The sequence below is a fragment of the Magnusiomyces paraingens genome (assembly GCF_902498895.1).
Source record: "Magnusiomyces paraingens strain CBS 517.90 genome assembly, contig: contig1, whole genome shotgun sequence".
Lineage (NCBI taxonomy): Eukaryota > Fungi > Ascomycota > Dipodascomycetes > Dipodascales > Dipodascaceae > Magnusiomyces > Magnusiomyces paraingens.
Genome location: NW_022474067.1, coordinates 65,753 through 86,818, shown reverse-complemented (window position 1 = coordinate 86,818; position 21,066 = coordinate 65,753). Strand labels below are relative to the sequence as shown.

At 40.3% G+C, this 21,066-nt stretch overlaps 9 protein-coding genes across 9 annotated transcripts; 4 read left to right on the top strand and 5 right to left on the bottom strand.

The window, feature by feature from the left end:
• Window positions 1–172: 172 nt before the first annotated feature.
• On the bottom strand, window positions 173–1,993 carry SAPINGB_P000038 (uncharacterized protein; the record flags this gene model as incomplete). Its single annotated transcript, XM_031994763.1, has 1 exon — window positions 173–1,993. One exon carries the CDS (start codon window positions 1,991–1,993, stop codon window positions 173–175), a length of 1,821 nt encoding a protein of 606 aa, XP_031850654.1.
• Window positions 1,994–2,490: 497 nt separating this feature from the next.
• On the bottom strand, window positions 2,491–5,144 carry SAPINGB_P000037 (uncharacterized protein; the record flags this gene model as incomplete). The annotated part of the gene is made up of 5 exons (XM_031994762.1): window positions 2,491–3,615; window positions 3,997–4,071; window positions 4,128–4,632; window positions 4,683–4,914; window positions 5,003–5,144. The coding sequence occupies 5 exons, from the start codon at window positions 5,142–5,144 to the stop codon at window positions 2,491–2,493; spliced, it is 2,079 nt and encodes a 692-aa protein (XP_031850653.1).
• Window positions 5,145–5,549: 405 nt separating this feature from the next.
• Window positions 5,550–6,620, bottom strand: SAPINGB_P000036 (uncharacterized protein; the record flags this gene model as incomplete). Its single annotated transcript, XM_031994761.1, has 1 exon — window positions 5,550–6,620. One exon carries the CDS (start codon window positions 6,618–6,620, stop codon window positions 5,550–5,552), a length of 1,071 nt encoding a protein of 356 aa, XP_031850652.1.
• A 678-nt stretch (window positions 6,621–7,298) lies between these two features.
• Window positions 7,299–10,926, top strand: SAPINGB_P000035 (uncharacterized protein; the record flags this gene model as incomplete). Its single annotated transcript, XM_031994760.1, has 2 exons — window positions 7,299–7,370; window positions 7,450–10,926. 2 exons carry the CDS (start codon window positions 7,299–7,301, stop codon window positions 10,924–10,926), a joined length of 3,549 nt encoding a protein of 1,182 aa, XP_031850651.1.
• Window positions 10,927–10,980: 54 nt separating this feature from the next.
• On the bottom strand, window positions 10,981–11,910 carry SAPINGB_P000034 (uncharacterized protein; the record flags this gene model as incomplete). The annotated part of the gene is made up of 1 exon (XM_031994759.1): window positions 10,981–11,910. One exon carries the CDS (start codon window positions 11,908–11,910, stop codon window positions 10,981–10,983), a length of 930 nt encoding a protein of 309 aa, XP_031850650.1.
• A 247-nt stretch (window positions 11,911–12,157) lies between these two features.
• Window positions 12,158–12,574, bottom strand: SAPINGB_P000033 (uncharacterized protein; the record flags this gene model as incomplete). The annotated part of the gene is made up of 1 exon (XM_031994758.1): window positions 12,158–12,574. The coding sequence occupies one exon, from the start codon at window positions 12,572–12,574 to the stop codon at window positions 12,158–12,160; it is 417 nt and encodes a 138-aa protein (XP_031850649.1).
• A 1,148-nt stretch (window positions 12,575–13,722) lies between these two features.
• SAPINGB_P000032 (uncharacterized protein) lies at window positions 13,723–14,034 on the top strand (the record flags this gene model as incomplete). The annotated part of the gene is made up of 1 exon (XM_031994757.1): window positions 13,723–14,034. One exon carries the CDS (start codon window positions 13,723–13,725, stop codon window positions 14,032–14,034), a length of 312 nt encoding a protein of 103 aa, XP_031850648.1.
• Window positions 14,035–14,360: 326 nt separating this feature from the next.
• On the top strand, window positions 14,361–15,628 carry SAPINGB_P000031 (uncharacterized protein; the record flags this gene model as incomplete). The annotated part of the gene is made up of 2 exons (XM_031994756.1): window positions 14,361–14,445; window positions 14,505–15,628. The coding sequence occupies 2 exons, from the start codon at window positions 14,361–14,363 to the stop codon at window positions 15,626–15,628; spliced, it is 1,209 nt and encodes a 402-aa protein (XP_031850647.1).
• An 816-nt stretch (window positions 15,629–16,444) lies between these two features.
• SAPINGB_P000030 (uncharacterized protein) lies at window positions 16,445–20,841 on the top strand (the record flags this gene model as incomplete). Its single annotated transcript, XM_031994755.1, has 3 exons — window positions 16,445–17,042; window positions 17,190–18,903; window positions 18,957–20,841. 3 exons carry the CDS (start codon window positions 16,445–16,447, stop codon window positions 20,839–20,841), a joined length of 4,197 nt encoding a protein of 1,398 aa, XP_031850646.1.
• Between the last annotated feature and the right edge of the window lie 225 nt (window positions 20,842–21,066).

Below are 21,066 nucleotides of genomic sequence, written 5' to 3'. Positions count from 1 at the left end.
TTAGATAATCTAGATAATCTACAGGTATTTACGATAAAAATCTAAATTAAACATTTATGTGAAAACTGAAAAAAAAAGACATTCAACATTTCTAATATTCATTCATTCTATTGTAAAAAAAATCTATTATACAAACTCTAAGTAAAAACAGAAAAAGAGCAATAAAAAATCCTCAACTGTAGTACAAGTCTGGGTCAGGTTGCGAAGACATACTTTGTGCACGCTGTCTTGTTTTAGTTGCAAGAAGCGTGCCTGACGAGTTAGGCACGTAAACCTTAGGCGATCGATTCAATAAGTCCTGTGCCGACAGACTCGCAATATCGCCACTTTCAATGTCATCAAGTAGTGTAATTGAGTCAATATCCTTTGAGGTATCAGACACATGAAGTGTTGATGTTGTTGCAGATGTCACTGTTGGGTCTGATAGCGGCGAACTCTCATCTTCGGCATCAAACGTGTAGTGATGACGATGATGATGGTGCCCACTGGGTCCAAAATGCGGCTCCGGCAATAAATCGCTGTCACTGTGGGCACTCATATGTGGACTCATGCTGTTGCTGTCAATCAACGGAATAGGCAAAACTGCAGTTGCCTCATATGCATCTGAAGATAATAGCAAAGGCTCACCTGCAGTCTTACCCTTTGTGTTTGGAGTTTGCTGCTGTGAGGTGTTTCGAGGGGCGTAGTCGGGGAATGGTACTACATCGAGCTCTATACTATCACGAGGGATTGGTAAAACAGGGTTGGGACCATTGAGAATAATGGAAGTTGGTCGGGACGAAGAGGCTTGAGGCATGCGGTACGTTGAAGACTTGGGAGCTTTAAAAATATAGTTGTAGTAAACGTACTGCCAGCCACCAATGAGATCGAGAATAGTTTGAATCACAACACACATCATAAACTGAAATGCAAGTTTTTCTGGGTCTGATGTACCGTATAGATAGTAAAAGATTTTAGATGCATCGCCGGCAAGCCAGTTAAGAAGCAGAGATAATCTGAATCCCTGAACTGAGTGTCGCTGAGCATTGACAATGAGCTGTGGCAGAGGGAGAATGGCTTCCAGCATAAGACCCACAAAACCAAGTGTTTGGATATAAAACATGGACCAACTTCCAATAAGAAAATGCAGAACCGTGAGAAGTATGTTGAACTTAATTAGCCAAACCCAATAGGCCTCGGGGTCGATCCATTGCCAAAACCCAAATGGACGCGTGCTCATGCCATAAGTTGGATAAGCGCTTCCAAAAATCCCTGCATTTTCACCGCTTTTGTTTGTAAAAAACGAAATAAAAATGTCTTTGACTTTGTAGTAGATTTTGTAAAGTGGGTATTTGACGCGGTATTCCAAAAACAGGTGCGCGTGCTGCTTTATTCTGCCATGGTTCTTGGGGTAGTTGGAATGCGGATCCCAATCAGTCGGGCTCGGAGATTCCTCCATAGAATCGATAACCCTACCACTTCTACTGGGTCGTGTATTGTGCACCACGTCTGATATACTTTTTCGTCGCGAAGAGAGACCAATATCGCCTGGATCGCTGTCTAATAAAGGTCCACTGTCCTTGTTGCTGGGGACCTTTGAAGTTGATGGGCTGTTACCAGAGTCTTGCTGATGATGGTTATTATGATTGTGTGTCCCTCCAAGAGTGTGAGTACTAGCAGGTTCTTCGGAAAGGGGGTCCTCCTCGTCAACCGACCCGTTGGGGGCTCCAGATAAAACCCGGTACTTGAGGGCCAGATGAAGCAAATAAGCTTGGACGACAATCATAATGATGGATTGCATGAGCAAACTGAGTTCGTAGGGCTCGCCAAAGTAAAAGAAAATGCGAAGAATAGAGGATATCAGCATGATGGCCGTTAGATCCAAACTAAACCCCACGCATTGTTTGGTCCGGTAGATTGTCCAGACTGTGTCTCCATAACTGATAATGGGAGATAATGCCAGGATAAGACCGGCAAAAAACTTCCAGGAAAAAATGTCCATTACCGAAATCATTTCGAAAGAGTAGTTTTTTTCCCTCTTTTTGGGGGCGGAAGTTGTTGTTGCTTATCTTGTGAAGACCTTTTTAAGGGGGTTTGCTAACAAAGGTGATACCAGAAAGTTTTTTTTCACACCCAAAAAAAATTAAGCTCCTTAGTTAGGCTATAAAAAAAGTTTTTAACTCAAATTTTTAAGATCAAAAAAATTTAGAATATTTATATAATATAAATATAATAAGGGGAAAGAGAAGTGTATACAAGACAGGTGGTATGAGATTGATAATGGTCCGGAATGCCCCTTTTACCAATGATATAATATAGGAGAAAAATCAAAAACTAAGACCCAAAATTTTTTTTTAAGTGTACACGAAAGCCATACATTCCACGTACGCTTCTTATAACCGGTTAGTTACTATACAACTATAATATATATAGTACTGACTAAACTACTCAACATGGCACGTTACAATGTCCCGCTATGTTACAGGCTCCCTTTTTCAACCATTTCTCTTTTTAAGCTGTCTTTGACTTCGTTGAAATACTGCTGCTATAGGAATACATTCCTGCTCCTGCAAATACAAGTACTGTTCCAAGCATCGTTAATATAGAGAGCGAGTTTCCAAAAAGATAAATAGACAACAGCAGCGAAACAAACTTGCGCACGTTGAGTACAATAGTGACCGTTAAAGCCGTCGAGTTCCCCGCAAGATTGTTGACACCACGCACGCAAATATACTGTGTGAACGCGTTTGCCAGTAGAAGAACCAGCCTGCGAGGTGGAGTCAGCAGCATAGAAAATTTTGGTGCGCTCGTACTCAGCGATTCCAGCGCTGGGATATATCGCTCCAGGGGTGTCTGCAGATTCATTGGCTCCGACGACAGAACCAGCCCCAGTTGTCGAATAATGTCCTTGCGGAAGAAAAAGAAAAAGGGTAGTCCAAGTGCATGAGTGTAAAATAAACTTTCTCGCCAGTGTTTGCCGTACTGCTTGTAAATCTTCTCGGCAATCAATCCTTGGATCGAGCTGCAAATGGCGGCAACCGCCAGAATGCTGACGCCAATCGCAAACTGTAAGGGAGTACCTGTGGTATCTTTTTCTTTGCTATTATCCCCCCCTGGACTACTTGCCAGTGTCGCGATAATGACACCAGCCGTAAGAACAACTACAGAAAGAATCTGATAAGGTGTATACTTTTTGCCCACAATCATACCGGCAACCATTGTGGTCAGGGTTCCACCAGATCTGAAGATGATGTGAACAGGAACCGAAATGTGGTAAACCCAAACATAGTTGTTTAGCAGAGAGACTGTAAAGAAGAGTGACACAGGCAAAAGCCACTTGACTAGTGGAACTTTACGTGGAGCCAAAAACAGGTTTGCTGGTTGTGTAGGGTCAAAAAAGTGAACCAAACCTTCAATGGCTACAAACAAAAACTGAGTTGCTGTGAGAAGATGCCCGGAATCCTTTTGCTCAGAAACTAGGGCCTCTAAAGTAAACACATTTGAGCAGCAGCCGCCAAAAATCAACGCAAGAATCATTGGCCATGGTGAAGATATAAAGATCTGGGCAATAGATTTTGCATTTGAAGCGGTTGTCGGATCTTCTTTCCCTTCTTTTAAGGGCTTTCCGCCACGTTTCTTTAAGCTGCTCATTTTCATTCAAGTTAAGTAAATAAATAATGAAATAAGTAAAAGTTTAAAAGGGTTCTAAAAATAATATCCATGAGAGAAAAGGAAAAAAAAAGCAGGTTTTTATTTTTCAATTTCAAAACACCCAGCCAGCCTTACGTTTGTCATCTGCATGGGGGATCCTTCCAATGGTGAGCTACAATACGCCCAGGGGAATTTGCTCTTAAATCGTCAAGTTCTTTTATTCTAAACATACAACGGACAAAATAAAAATTTATAAAAGGATAACTAAGGTTTTAATAATTTCTAGAATAAGATAGTTTACTAGAAGAAAAAGTTAGTAGCTTTTCTTAAGTAAAAAAAAAATTCAAAAAGATCACCAAAACATACCTTCAAAGGACTGAACTTAAGGGGAACAAGAATGTTAGATCTTTGCTTATCAATAAGTTTAACCGTTTCGTGAACCTAGATAAAATGTTAGTCCTCAGCACAAAGGGAAAAACACAAATGCAACAACATACTGTATCAGCCCAACCTGGAATCTCCCAGCTCTTTTGTCTACTAATCTTGCGGTGTTCTAGATCAGCAAATTGCCAAAGATGGTGAACACGGTTCAATCTGCCGAGATGAGTAAACCAGGCACCAACAGGTTCCATTACCTGTTTGCGAAACTCAAGGCCCTTGCGCCAGTGCTGTTCCCATTCAAGAAGCTTACCAGAGTACAAGTCATAAGTTCGCAGCTCAAAAATGCCTCCATACTCGTGGGGCTGAGCTGTTCCACCCCAAAAGTTGAACTCTTGCATCAAGTCAGACTCTCTGGACCGAAGAAGTGGGCGCAATTCTTTAAGGTACTCTAGGTACTTGGGAGTTTCGTGAACCTTGTTTTGTGTGTGATGAAAGCCTGGGTATCCCTTGTACTCCCAAATATGAATATATGTATCCATATCTCCAACTAGTGTTCTCCAAGACCCAACAAGATTTACTTCATTAGCTGGATCACCGGCAATAAGCGGATAAACTTCTGATCTAAAAGAGGGTTAGCTGATGTGCAGATATGTTTTACAATGAAAACTTACATTAAATCAAGGTACTCCAAAGCTTTCCCTGGGACAACTTTATGTGTGACAATCTCATGGACATATTTCCCTCGCATCAAGGTCTTAGAGAAAGACGTTTCCAAATCTTTAGCTTCTTTCTTTGTCTCAGGTGATCCGTAAAGAAATGACTTTACCAATTGGGGTACTTTGATGTTACCTTGGTTAAGGTCAGTGGCGTCTTCTTGAAGCTTTGCCAACGTGGAGTTTTTTTCTGTAGAAAAGCAAGAAAAAAGATAGAGTTAGCAAACATAGCAGGTTAGCATGCGATGCAAAAAACCTTGCTTTTATATATCACGTACTAATTTCATCAATGTACTTATCCAACTGAATTGCTTTAATTTCAGCAAACGATGGTAGCCGAGTAGATTTTTTGTTTGTGACGGTTGATGAAAAAAGTCGAATTGCAGCACCATTAAGCTGCGGGGTACATCTTCTAATCATCAGAGCAGTAAAACGGGATAATAGTAAAGTGGTTTTAAGGAACGGAATTAAAAAAAAAAAGCCTAGAAAGTATAAAAGTAATGTATATAGTAAGAGAGTTTTCAAAAAAGATTGTTAAAGAAATTAAGTAAAAAAAAAGGGGGGCAAAGCTGGTCTTTTATACTCTCGAGCCCGTAATCACCAATTCCGCGTTGCGATAACCTTATAACCCCACTCACTCCCATAGCCCGTCGTGACTTTCCCCACAGCACACCTTGGTTTCCATCCCTCCCATTCCCCCGCTCATTTATTTTTATTGGGAGCAAAAAGTTAGAGAAAACGAGCAAACCCATATTTTTATCAATTACATTTAATTAATACACAAGATTATTACCAGTAAATAAAGTCATAATAATAAAAGTACACTTAAAGCTCCAGAGCCTTCTTAACCATGGCAACAGCTCCTTCTTTGGTCTTATTGCCACCAATAAATCCACTAGCATGTACAAAGACGCAGCCGTCAATGCCAGTAACTTTGGACAATGCCTCATCTCTGACTCCCCTCCAAGCTTCTGGCAAAGGTTTGCGGGACACAAAAGAAGAAGAAGTCATGGGGACAGCCTGAACTCTCCAGCTATCACTGCCAGGATAGACAATATACAGCAGCTTGTCCTCATCCTTAAGCTTACCCTGGCTGGTAAGTTCCTTCTCAATGTCAAAAATGTGAGATTTCCAGGCAACAAAAGTATCGAGAATCAAAACTCTAGGGTCTTCGCGTGTATTGTAGTAGTGGGAAACTTTGGTCTTGGATGGGAACCAGTCTTTACCAGTGGACAGCACAATACCCAGAAAAGCATTGCCCATAATTTCAGAAGCAACCTGAAACTTTGAGTCATAAATAGCATTCTCGTCTAAGCTGGAGGATTCAAATTCGTCAGGTCGGGGGTTGCACCTCGAAACAACAGCAGGAAGGGTAATTGTGTTGGAAATGAAGCGCTCAGTGAGCTTGTATGGAACATTTTCATCCTCGTTAATGGCATTAACAACAGCAGGATTGTAAACAGAAATACCATTATCGTTGGCATCGATAGCCTCAATGAAAATTTTGTAGATTCGGGGGAAGCACTGTTGAACAACAGCCGACTCCTTAGTTTCCTTTAAAACAGAAGCCAATATGTCCTGACCAAAGTGCTTGTAGACCAAACCGGCAGAAGAAAGCTTGGTTTTGTAGCCTTCGCCAAAAACACCTTCGAATTCTCTCTGGTGATGGTCAAAGTACTTCTCACCATCATATTTTCCGGAAACATCCACAACAATATCGCACTCGTCGAGGATTTCTGGGGTACGCGATCGAACAACCTCAGCACCAGAAAACTTAGGTAAAAGCTTAAGCATAAACACAGCCAAAGATTCATCTGCGTGGAAAGTACCGGAATGAGTTCCAATCTTCAAATTAGTAGTCTTCATTTTCTTTTCTTGATGATACTCTGAGGACATGTTAGTTATGGATTAGATATTCGAAATTGCAGAGTGGCTGGAATTTTTTTAAAAATTTTTTAACCACATGTCACGGGGGGCTTCTGGGCCCCGTAACCTGAGTGGTTAGGGTTACATTGGCCAGGTAGCAATATAACCACAAACTTAGAAGCATCACCACAACCATCAGCATTACACAAGAATAGGATACTGAAGAGATAACAAAGTATTCTTAAGATCAAAGGTAAGAGGAATGATCTAGGCTGATGGTCCCGGGATACTAATCATATATAGACTATTACTTATTAATCAATAAATCACTTTTATCATTTATCACAATTATTACTAAATTCATATTATACCGAGAACTTGACACCACATAAATTACATAATAAATTAGGTAAATTAATAAATAAAACTTGTGAATATATAAATAATGCACAAGTATAAAGTGATAAGTAATTTCTTATCGCGTGAGAACTTTCCCATTTGACCCAAGGCTCGCAACACAACTCCTTTTAAAAGTGTAATATAAAAGGATGTAACAAACTCAAACTCCAGTAGTTTTGTAAAACTCCGTCATCACCTTCACATAAATACTCTGCTCGCAAACATAAACAATAGTCACGACCCAAAATATAAATAAAAACATACATCAACATCTACACATATACAACACACCATTTTTATGCCTGAATTATGAGACTCAATACAGGGGCTTTGCGGTCTTCAAAAGATAGATCAGCGTCTGCCCGAGCTGGAGATGATTCTGTAAGCGTCATATTGTATTTTCTCATTTCATTTCAAATTAGTTTGCTAACTCTTTAAAATACTTTATTTTTATTTACAGCACCTGCCAACTGAAATGCCTCATATTGAAGATTTTTTCTTTTCAAATATAATATCTTCTGCTGCAGTTGATGAGTCTAACTCGTTTCATGAGTCGCTGGTTGATCTCATCGATAACTATCGGTCTGATTTGAGCGTGGAACTTGATTCTATGAGAAAAGCTCAGCAAGGAATCACAAAGCAAATGGCCGATGTAGATCGTCTAGCTCAAACAACTTTAGGTGCTACACAAGCTAGAATTGCTCATTTACAATCAGATCTTTATAATCTACGTCATGTTAATAATTTGGCCTTAGCAGCTCGAAAAACACAGGAATCAATAGCAAATATTCTTGAGTCCTTGCAACAAATTGACTCGGTACTCCCGCCACACGAGCGATTATGTCCACAAATGTCTCCCCACAAAAAACACTACCCAAGATTACATTTGGCTTTACAGAAAAATAGCAATAATAGCCTTTTCTCTACGCCTGATGACTATCTTAGAAAATCTACGGGAAGACGACGGGCCAAAAGCAATTCAAGCAGAGCCGCATCTGCATCTTCAGGGAAATCACGCAGGTCTCTAGGAAGCATCGAAGGAGTAAAACCAACAAACAAACTCATTGTTGAAGGATTGCAAATCCCCTCATTCAGTCCCGATAATAACAGCTGGCCCGCAAATAATCACATTCCACGTCAACAATCACCAGAATTAGATAATTCATTTCCTATTAAAATACAAACTAATGTTACAGAAGGATCGTCTAATGAACCGGTATCTAACGATGAATTTGAGCTTAACGAAACCTTTTCTCCTATTCAAGGATCATCTCAAACAGATCTTCCAGGTATTCTTAACGAATCCGAAGCAACTACTACACTTTCGCCAACAACCATGTCTTCCACAACTCGTTCGCAAGAGATATTTTCTCTCAGTAGCACACCAGCGTCATCGTCATTTGTATTAAGTTCTCCTTCCATTAAAGCATCCAGCTCATCTAATACTATTTCAAAAGCACTTAAAGACACACCAGGTAAAGATTTAGAATATATTCTTTTATCACATTCAAATAAATCTGAAAATGATTTGAAAATACCGCTTTCAGATTTCAACTCTGCTGAACCAGAACCTTCTTTAAATCAAGCTTTTGGCCAGCTGCGAGAGCCTTTTGAACTTTCAAATTTATCATCACTTAATGAGCTTGATGATATGACAGCAGCAGTAGTGCCAACAGAATTTAACAGTCAACATGATTCTTCTACTAACCCACCTGATGTGTCAAATGAAGAAGATGAATCTAAAATCATTGAAATAGATAAAATTCCTTTCTCAGAAAATGTATCTCTTACAAACGAGAGCTCTCAAAGTTTTCCAGAAAATCGGAATAAACTAAGAAACATGGAATCTACTTTTAAACGTTCAGCGGGTGATGACATAATTTCCGAGAGATATGAAGAATCACAAAAATCAGTTATTTCTCAACAAATAAAGGAAGCTTCTGATCATGACCCAAAGCTCGAATCAACTACAAAAAATGAAAATAAAAATGAAATTCTTGGAGGGAATACTGGGGATTCTGGAACTTTGAAGCAGCAATCAGAGCATTGTAACGGTCTAGATAAACAAAGAATCGGTGAGCAAATTACTCAACCAGTTTTGGTGGCAAAGGATTTGGAAACCTCCGAGGAACAGGTGACTTTACCTAAAATTAATCAAGAATTCATATCTGCAAATGAGCCTTTACCACAATCAGAGTCAGAACTAGATACTGAAAGTTTGTTCGAGGGTAGTAAAAGTTTGCCGGATTCTTTGGTTTTAGAAAATAAAATTCATGGCGAGTCCCAAAAGCTTACTAGACCTGTTGATAATTTAACTGACAAACTTATTGAAACAAAGACAGAAGATGAGTTAACGAATAAATTCAGAAATAATGATGAGTCACATGAATATTCAAGTAGAATTGGCTTAAAAGTGAATAGCTCAATTGCCGCAACAGGAACTGTTATTGTCAACACAGAAAATTCTTGTGCTGTTGAAATAGAGGAACCACCAATTAAGAACAAAGATAATGATTTGACTACTGAAGCAGAAGTGCTTTCTGATAATGAAACAAAATATTTATTAACTGATGGGGCAGAAAGTTTGTTAGGTACTCACCTGGAAATTTCATCTATAACTAAAGTAAAAAGTGATCTAGCAGGTGAAGTTAAGAATTTTTTGAACTCCTCAGAAAAGAACTCTGTTTCAGAATCAGCAGCTCCTTCTGATGCTAAGATCAATGATTCTTCTATTGCTAAGATCAATGATTCTTCTATTGCCAAAACAAATAAATCTTTTGTCCACACAGAGAATCTATTAGTCACTGAAACTACTAGTCATTTTAGTACCGAAGAAGTTCCTGTTAATTCAGGAAGTTTAGTTTCTGATGATCTAGAGAGCTCCTTTGTTACTAAAGCGGGAAATTTGGTTCAACATGAGAACACTTCTAAAGCTGAACTTCAAGAATTATCTACCATTAAAATTACACTAGCTGCGAAAGAAGAGGAAGAAAGCACAGCTCTTACAAATTCACAAGGGTCATCAGTTATTGAAGAAGAGCCTTCAGTTGATGAGCCTCCAGTTAAGAACGAATCGCTTCCTATTTCTAAAAATGAAAATTTGCTTAATGAAGACCTTCCTGTTACTAAAGAAAACCTTATGGCTGTTGAAAAAGAGAACAACTTAATCATACCTACTAAAGCATCTGGACTTTCAGATATTGAACTCGAAACTGATACAATATCTGAAATCGGTTCTCCCGTACAAGCAGCAATTTCATCTAACATTGAAACAGTTCAAGCGAAAACATCACTCGATTCTAAGGCAGAAGATTCTATTTCTGGTGATGCTTTGATCAAATCAGCATTACTTATCAAGGTATCCTCTAATACGACCTTTACGCCTGAATATAGTTCGGACCCTTCAACACACGATGTAAGTGCTTCCTTGAACTCTGAAGAAACACAAATTGGTGGAGATGACTATAATAAGTATGGGGATCTTGAGCTGGCCTCGCCCCTGTACATGCCTGCGGTTAAGGCTGCACCAGCAGTGGCTGCAACTGTTGTTGTTAGTGGAATAGAGTGCTATTCTCCTGTTGCCGGAACATTTTCAGTACCAAGCACTAGTAGTGTCCAAGTTTCTGGAAACATTGATGGTAACGTAACGAACAATGATGTGGGTAATACTAGTGCTAGCATTTTTAACGGCGAGGAGGGTAGTAGCTCTGTCTTAAAAAAGCATGCTTCCTTACGTGAAACGTTTGCATCTTTGGGGGTGGTTGCTGAAGCCAGCGCACCAGTTGTGGGGACGTCATCAGGGTCTGCAGCAGCAAAACTAGTCATGTTGTCATCATCGACTTCACCGTCGTCAATTTCAACGGCTGGACCTGAACAAGACAATGGAAATGCAAGCGCTGCGCGCAAATACCTAGGAGGCTTATTTGCCAAAAAGTGAAAAAATATTTATTATAGAAGAAAAAAGAAATAGTAATAAAAGAAAAATAACTAGCTATGGTTTGTTAATGTCTACTTGAGAAATGTTTAAGGAATCAGCCTCGTCGTCCTTTTCTATTTGTTCAACGAGTTTGTCAACAATCTTACTGAAGATTGGGTATAAGGCAGATGTATCTTTATATTTTTGAACCAGTGAAGGCTCATTTGTATCTAAACTGCTTTCATTGTCGTTACCAATTTTATTTGACTTTTGAGATTCAATCATGAGAACAAACTGAGGGTCTATGGGGACTGAGCCAAGGAAGGGAAGATTAAACTGTTGTGCAAGCTTTAAGCCACCACCACTGGAGAAGATATCTGAACAATCTGAACAATGGGGACAGACGTATCCACTCATGTTTTCAACCACTCCCAGAATGTTGAAGCCTACTTTCCGGCAAAAAGAAAGCTCTTTTCGGACATCTGCGGTGGCGATTCCTTGTGGTGTTGTAACGAGAACAGCTCCATCCGGATTAGCTGCATTTTTAAGGGCCTCTGCAACAGAGATGTGTTCGTCAGAAGTTCCTGGAGGTGTGTCGATTAGCAGGTAGTCGAGGTCGCCCCAGACCATGTCTGTGAGGAGTTGTCGGATCATTGCAGTTTTTTTAGGACCTCGCCATACAACAGCATCTCCACGCTGTTGAAGCAAAAATCCAAGAGACATAACGGCAAGAGAACCCGATCCAGAAGATGGGGGCTGTGCGTATACGGGGACCCAGCCTGCGACCGATTGATGGACTTGACGGCCTTCAAGACCAAACATGCGAGGGGCGCTTGGTCCTGTGAGGTCAATGTCAAGGACTCCAACCTTGTAGTTTTTGGCGACAAGTGTAAGAGCAATTTGTGTTGTGACGGAGGATTTACCAACCCCACCTTTACCTGAAAGGACTAAGACTATGTGCTTGACAGAATCTAGCGATGGAAGTTGATCTGGTATAGAATTCATTGTGTTGTTTGGTTTGGGTAAGAAAAACGGAGAAACAGAAGATTTATAAATCTTTGAAAGGTTTGACTTAGTAAGCCGATAAAAAAATTTATAAGCCAGCCGTATGCTACTGCGGCTTTGCAAAACAATATTAAAAGTATCCCATTATCATTCATTAAAAAAAAATTACAGAAAAACAAACCAAATATAAAATAAAGTACATGAAAAGCAAACAAACAAGAAAAGGAAGAGTAACTAAACAACACGTTTAGATGCGCTCTCCACGAAGACGTCTAGCCAGAGCGATATCCTTCTTCTGGATAGTGACACGCTTAGCGTGAATAGCGCAAAGATTGGTGTCTTCAAAGAGGGAAACGAGATAAGCTTCAACCGACTCCTGGAGAGCACCAATAGCGGAGGACTGGAAACGAAGATCAGTCTTAAAGTCCTGGGCAATTTCACGGACCAGTCTCTGGAAGGGAAGTCTTCGAATAAGGAGCTCAGTACTCTTTTGGTAACGTCTAATTTCACGAAGAGCGACAGTACCGGGTCTGTATCTGTGAGGCTTCTTGACACCGCCGGAAGTACCGGAAGGAGCAGACTTGCGGGCAGCCTTGGAGGCGAGTTGCTTTCTGGGAGCTTTGCCACCGGTGGTGGTTCTAGCAGCTTGCTTAGTTCTGGCCATTTTTATTTAAAATAAGAGTAAAAGTAAAAGAATAAGAGAGGGTAGATGTTGAGAAAATGAGGAAGTAAGGACTTTGTTATAGAATGATATAAAAAAAGTTTAGAATATATGGGGGGAACCTGAGTATTTATAAAAAAAATAATAAAAGTAATTTGAAGATTGAAAAATAAAATCAATTCAAGCTAAGCGACGCGTCGTGGGGGAGAAAGTCCGAATTGTTAGGGGTGCCGTATGATTGCCGAGCAATTTTTTAATTTTTTAGACACGGTGCAAATAATAATGAAGCCGGACATTGAAAACTTTGATTGGAATTGCATGTACCACCTGTGACTTTTTTGGGGCAGCTTCAATGACGCCAGAAATCGAGCTCAAAGTCGATTGAAAAGCCATTATTTTGCAAAATGGATGATAAAATCGCGTTTGGAGAGCGACTTTTCGTTCTGGGATATTCCATGTGCTGTGATGTGCGGTGGTCCAAAGCACACGAAAAGTTCTCTTAGTGCAAAATTACGCGCATCTATTGGCTACAGTTCTTCACACAATCACTAGTGCAGATCATAGTCTGGAAGTGCATCAGAGAACGGGCAAAATGGTGCTGAGATCTACACCCTGTAAATTTGAGCACTAGTCAAATCGATAAGGCTGAGCTTTGTGGGCTTGTACATGCCTCCCCACAAAGAAGTTGGTGCGGCTATAGAAGCAGCATTAGCATTAAACAGCCAAAAAGCCAGCCAGCAAACACCACCAAAAAAAACTTTGCTGACATTTGAGACGCTGCGGCCATGGAAAATACCTGCGCACAGCACCCGAGCGCCTGCAAATCCCGCTCTGCGCTGCCGTGCAAAGTCGGTCGGTCGGCTTCCCTCCCAAACTAAAAAGAAAAAAAAAAGACCACAAAAACAGGGAAAAAAAAAAAGCAAGTCAAACTTCGGCCGCCACCGTCTTCCTTTTTTTGCTAAAAAAAAGTATATATACAAGCCGAATTCCACCTAAAATTAGTTTTTTTTTTTTTTTTTTTCTTCTATATCTCTCATCACAACAACTCTCTTCACTCTACACTCAAAACAACATCTCATCAGGTTTCATTTAACCTTCTTCAAATACTACACATTATTAAAAACTCTCTACTACTACATTAAAACACAACAATGTCTGGCCGCGGAAAAGGTGGAAAAGGTTTGGGAAAGGGCGGTGCTAAGCGCCACAGAAAGATTCTTCGTGATAACATTCAGGGTATTACCAAGCCTGCTATTAGACGTCTTGCCCGCAGAGGTGGTGTCAAGCGTATCTCTGGTCTTATTTACGAAGAGACCCGTGGTGTTCTCAAGTCTTTCCTTGAGTCAGTCATTCGCGATGCTGTCACCTACACTGAGCACGCCAAGAGAAAGACTGTCACTTCTCTCGATGTTGTCTACGCTCTCAAGAGACAAGGCCGCACTCTTTACGGTTTCGGTGGTTAAACGCTTTATTCCAAGCAACTACAGTTTCCTTTTATCTTTTCTTTTATGACTTTGTTTTTGTGCTTTTTTTCTACTCTTTAATGACTGGGTTTTATATTTTTATTTTATGATGTAATTTTAATATTAAATTTTAAAAAAACTAAATTTGTTTTGTCTTTCATGTGTCTTAATGGTGATTTATCCGTAGCATTTTCTGGAGGTTTAAAATTTTATAGTCTTTACATTGCCACGTGACGCTCGTATTTAGCGCTAACAGGCGCGTTTTTTTTTTATTTATTTTTTTTGAAGACTTACGATTCTTAATCATTCACAACTAACATTCTTAAATGGCTCACAGCACATTCCATTTCCCTCGAAACTCTGGGCTGATACGCATTCGGCGTCGTGGGTCTTATGAAGAAGATCCATTTAGTAAGTAGTTTATTTTTATTCTATTTATCACATTATCTAACCATTACTATTATTCTTAGGCATCCCGCAACCTCATTGGTATACGCGTGGGTGGCAAGCCATCACCGACTGGACACATTCTCTTATGCGATACCGAGTGTTGCGCATTCCAAAGCTCAACTGGTTCATTATTCTATTTTTTACAGCGTTTCTGATTCGTTTGACAATGGTTTACTCTTCTATCTATATGAAAACAGCTCTTACAACTATGATTGTGTCAAATCTCTTACTTTACGGTCTTGCAGATACCCTTGCTCAATCCCTCACTATGTTTGTGGCTTTCAAACCTGATACAGGATCAGATGCGGGATTTCGAATTCCCTATGTTCTTGAGAAGCTTGAAGTAAGACGCATTCGTCTTCCCGAAGAGCCTTCTCAAGACGAATCAGAGGACGAAACGGGAGACCAACCTCATCAAGATGATGATGTAGAAGCAACTATCAATAATGGTCATGATCCAGTACACAATCCTTATGAAAGTGATGACACAGATTCCATCAACTCCCAGGAGTTGGCCGAGCTTGGTCTTGCTGATGATACCCATACTTTCCGCCTGCTGGATCAGTCGGAAGATAGAAACAGCACCAATGATACTACTACAAGTACACCTGACTCATATTCTTCCCCCACGCATTATAATCACCATTATATTTCTTCGCCCAGTGGCAACAACACTAATACCCGTCGTCATAAGATAACAATTAAGGAACAGGCTGAAAACCCAGACGCAATGAAAAAGTATGATTTCCGTCGTCTTTCTCTCTTTATGGTCTGGGGGTTTGTTCAAGCCTTGCTTCAGTACTGCTGGTATGCTGTGCTTAACAGCTTATACAAAGAAGACAATCTTTTCTTATCTACTCTTAAACGTGTTCTCACTGACCAACTTTTTTATTCTCCAATTTCGCTTTTTGCCTTTTTTATATATTCTACCATTGTCATGGGCCGAGGCGATCGAGCTGCTCTTATTGTCAAGCTACGCTCTGCTTACCTGCAAACTCTTGTGGTCAATTATGCAGTTTGGCCTGCTGCTCAGTTTGTCAATTTTCTATTGATGCCCGTGTCACTCCAGGTTCCCTTTGCTTCTACAGTTGGTGTCTTTTGGAATGCCTATCTTTCTCTCAAAAATGCCTCTGCTCCCAAATGAAGGTAAGGCAGTTGTTATGGAAAATACAATCTATGATCATTTAAGGCTGGTAAGTATACCATGCCGTATTTTTAAAAACTAATTAGAACAATAAATACGTAGTAAACTTAACCTTGTTTTATTTTTCAAATTATATATGTAAGTACGTTTAAAATAGAAGTTTGTTTTTGTTATACCATATTACTCTAAAACCATTTTTAAAATGGAGCAATTTAATCTTTAATTAATTAACATAAATAAAAATTTGCCATAGTTCGCAACGATAGTTTCAAATTGCCAATTATTTGCAACCATTTGAAGAAATTTTCTTAGCTCAGTTTTTGCTTGAATTTTCTCGATAAATGCATCATCTCTACGATAACTACTATAGAAACCATTGTAACAAATTCTTGTTACTTTGTGTTATCTTAAATAACTATAAAGTTAGCAACTAATTATAGTTACTTGTATTTTTTGAAGAAGAAGAAGAATTTATTTAATCTATTGTATCAAGGCGTTATTATCATGTGACCCCATGGACCCCTGCGTCAAAGCTGATTGCTGCCATGTTATGGGGAAAACGGAAAAGCCAGCCGCCCTTTAGAAGTTTCATTCTTCCAGCAAACAGAACAGAACATCTGCAACAAGACCTGTCTTGTCAAAAAAAAAAAAAAAAAAAGCACAGACGATTTTATACAAATAAAAACTGAATAAAACAAAAGGGAAAATGGATTAAATAAACCTAGATTTAATTCTCTTTTTTTTTTTGACTGTTTTATTGAATTTTGATATAAACTTCTATTATTTCCTCTTCATCTTATTTGTTTTAACGTTATAATGTCAATTTCCGAAACTAACGCAGGAGCAAATGACTCCCTAACGAGGCAGTATCCAACCAAGTATCATCAGCACAGTCGATCTCTTTCTTCTGAAATTGTTTCTGTTGAAGGAAATGAGTCTGTTGAAATCCATACTGATTCTGACTTTGACGATTCAACTAATCCGCGATACTCAAACTATATTTACCAGGAACATGGAGACGATGCTAGCTTCAACATTGAAAGCGACAGTGATGCTGAAAGTAGTAGGGCTTCAAAATTTAGTGCGTACCGTAACCACCGACTTGAGTCTAGCTGCTTAAGAAACTCTTTGTTAGATTCTGAAGATGAAAACCAAGATGACGAAGAAGCACTTACGGTAGCTCCTCTTAAAGTTTTACCAGACACTTCATTAAGCCATAAATACAGCAATGAAGAGGAGGATGATGACGATGATTTCTTCAGCTTGGCAAACTCATCAAAACATTCTCTCGATTTGGAATCGGCGTCTATCGAGAATAAGCAGAATCCGCTAGCGTTTTCTAGTCCGGTACCTTCCCATGAGAATTCTCCAGTCATTCAAATAAAGCGGGATGTTTTATTTGTCCCATTTGAAAGTAAGTCTTGTTCCTGTATTTCGGTTTTTTTGTTTGACATCCTTTTTAAAATAAAAATTGAAATACTCCAGTTATTCATTGTCATTATCACAATTGCCTTTCATTTTGCTTGTTTCATTTAACTTACCTGCTAATGACGTAATCCAGACCAGCATACCAGTAGTGACCAAAGTACCTACCACCCGACCGTTGCCAGCAGCAGCGCCAACATATCCCGAACAGGCGAGCCTCCTGTGCTCCTGAATAGCGATACATTAACCACAACCACCACAACCAATACCATAATCTCTTCAACCATAACTCCCAGCACTTCTACAACTCCTAATCCTATTTCTACTACTACTACTACCATATATATTCCTCCTCTCCAGGAACAGCATACAGATCGTCCCTATCTTCATCCTTTCAACTGCAAAACCCCTGAACAAATGCAGGATCTTCTAGATTCCCAAGCGCCGGAAATTCCATTCCCAACCACCTCGGAAGTTCCGGCTACCTTGCCAAAAAATTTGACACCTCCTCTAACTATAGACCCAGCAAAACGACAGCGCAAGCCCAGCGGTGTTCTGACGTTGGCCGCTAAGTTTGAACAGGAAGCTTCAACTATTATTTCACCAACAACTCCTACTAACAACACACCAGGCGGTCAACCATCTCCACCAAAAGGATCAAAGATATCTTCCAAGGTTGAAGAGCTTGAAAAAATGCTTTCATCTCAACCCCCTACTCCGACTCTTCGTACCAGTGCTAGTTTAAACGGGATCAATGGCATTGTAGGCAGTGGTTCCAGCTCTACATTGTCACTTCGAGCCAGTGCAAGTGCTAGTGGATTCAACGCGATCATTGCAGCTGCTGAGGGAAACAGTGGCACACAGTCGCCTATAACGTTCAAAAGTCCCAATCCAATATTAATTCCAAAGGCATTCGAAGAGGCCAATAAAAGTAGGGAAAGTCAAAAGAGTGTTGGCAGCGGTAACAGCAGCAACGGTCGCAGAGGCAGTAAAGGTGGCAGCGGGAGCAGCGGTAGCAGCGGTAGCACCAGCGAAAATGAAGATCTGTCAGCCTCGGTAGTTACCGAGTGTCCAAATGAAAACGATGATGAAGTAGACCCTCTTACAAATTCTTCCATGTCTGAACCGGTTACAAAAACCCTCGATTCCAATACTTCAAAACCCCTCAATGATCCTTCGCCAGTTCTGGCTCCTCAACAGGACAATATTGAAATTTCTGAGCAAGAAGATACTAAAAATACAAAAGAGACTATTGTGGCAGCCGAACCAGCAGATCAACCTCCATCGGCAGACTTTGATACTCTACAAGATAAAGAAACATATCCAGAAACTGGTGAGTCACCCACATCCAACCCTTGGGCTAGCTCTTCAGATGCTGTTGCCAATGAAAACAATAGTGATACCACTGAGTCCAAGCTACCTATGCTGGATGAAAAAGAAGCTATAGAAGCAGTTTCAAACCAGGAAGATGCCACGAATAGATCTCCCATAAGTAGTTCTGGGGTTAATGCCACTGCCGTTTCCATTACTCCTTTGGCTGATTCCACAATCGCGCCAAGTGCAGGAGGTGATGAAGGGACGTTATTAAACGCGCATGAACGCGACAATTCTTTGACGGAGAATGTCGTTGGTGACAATGAAGAGAAGCTGAAGAACAATCTGGTAGTGGAATCGGAAGATGACAACAAGAAAAATACACATGCCGAAGAAAATGCGGATACGGATGCGGCTCGAGAACGTGCACCATCATTTTCGCTCGAGCCTATTGAGAAAGATGATTTTGATGGAACCAATCCAAATGACAAGAATTTGATTTTTGCAGTTTATGTTGTTGGATTTCATCATATCCGGTAAGTGAATTTTTTTAATTTTTTTTTTTAAAGGCATACTAACTTTAATTCAGAGGCCCAGAAGTAGAATATGCTGTTGGAGGCGAGGGTCAAGATCATAACAAACTATGGCCCAATTTACCATTTCAAAGCTTGCCAGACGGCTCACATTCACACGAAGAAAACTTTTGTTACTTTTCTCTACTGTACGACAACAAAAATAAAACCGGACCCATTGCTGTGCCTGTCCGGGACAAGCATGGCAACATTACAGAAGAGGTCCCGGACATGTCTAACACAACGACACTTTTTGGTATCAGCTGCAACCGTCAGCTTAAAGCCACTGATCTGAAGGAACGCCCAGATGATGTAACGCGATCAACAGTGCAAAAATCAGTTATTGTGATTGCACGGAAACCCATTTTTGGAGCAATTCGTGAGAAATTGGCAGTAATTACCAGGGCTTACTTTCAACAAGGCGATTTTGAGGATCGATCTCTGATTGATAGTCTTTACGGAAACTTGGTGCAAATGTTTTCAAACAAGGTAGACGAGAGCGATTTATATGTTGGCATGTCTTTGCGAGAGCTTGTACACAGACTCCAGAACAAGGTTCTTTTCCTGCTTAAAGCATTGCTTCTGGAAAAGAAGATTTTCTTTTTTGGTCACAACACCGAGGTTTTGTGTGCATCGCAATTTGCGCTTGTGTCGCTGATTCCTAGTCTTATCAACAACCTAGAGGACTGCGGGTCGCCTCTGCTCAAGTCTTATGAAACTCGTTTAAAGAAGCCTACTTCGCTGAGAAGCAGCGATCGAACATCATTATTACACTACATGGGTCTGCCTTTGCAGATTTTTTCTGAAGGAGGCATGTTTACTGCATATGTGCCTCTCCAGCAAATGGACGAGCTCAAGGCTCCTGAGACAAAATACTTTTTAGTTGGTAGTACCAATGCGCTGCTTCTTGCTCCGCAAAACTGTGTTGCAGACATTGTTGTGCACATTGATCAAAGTAACGTAGAGGTGCTGAGCCATGGGCTCAACAATGCACTTTCGTTGTCATCTGCTGATAAGAAGTGGATTAACTCAATTGTACAGGCTGTGGAAGACACTTGGGATCCAGAAGACCCCTTCCGTCCTAAGGATCTTGGCTTCCGAGGAAGTGAGGACTATGTTCGGCAGCAGTTTGAGGACTACATTATGGGGCTTTTGTCTGCAGTGAAGTACGATCGGTTTTTGCAGCGGATGGCAGGGTCCAAACAGCCGAATTTGCGGTTGCGCGAAGTCAATGGGAATCCCATTAAACAGTTTAATCACCATTGGATTAAGGAATGGCGGACGACAAATAACTTCCGGATATTTTCCAAGTTTACAGACGATGAAGTGTTTGACATTGTGGAGCCGCGACATGTTGGTGTGGCCATGCAACAGCAGCCACAACCATCACAGCAAGTGGTAGCTGCATCTCAGGATCTCCAGCAAGGAGCAGAAGGTGTTACAGATAAGGATAAAGAGAGCACAGATGGAGATGGGCCTTTCATCAAGGGGATGAAGCCGTGGAACTCATTCTGGTGGAGCAACAAGAACGAAGGAGCCAAGAAGGAAGGCGAGACTGTGGAGACAGCAGGAGAAAAGGAGCATCATCATAACCATCATCATCATCACGAAGAAGCAGATAGCAACCATGGTGGTCTTACGTTATCGAGGGCTCCAAGCAACAGCTCAGTAGTATCAACATCGCAGAAATCAAGTCGCAGCGTGGTTTCAACGTCTACAGGTATTTTTAGCAGCTGGTCGCTATGGGGGAACAACAGTGGTAATAACCATGAGAGTAAAGACGATGGTTCGTTACACAATAGCTCGTCGTCTTTGTCGGCACCGGGAACTTCTGCGCCGAGCGCACCTGCAACAACAGCAGCACAGCCCACTGGGTTTTTTGCACGGCTGACCAAAAACTAAGCGAGAGAAAATTTTTATCTTAAAAAAAAAAAAAAAAAAAAAAAAATTTGGCAGTACAAAAGTGCTTTTACTCATCGTATATTCTTGTAAAATAATGGAAATGATAATAATAATAATAATAATAATAAAACTTGACATTAAAACATTGTTGAAAATCATAAATACACAAAAAAGGAAGTGGTGGTCATATAGTCGTCAAATCATTAAAAAACCGTTGAGGTTTTC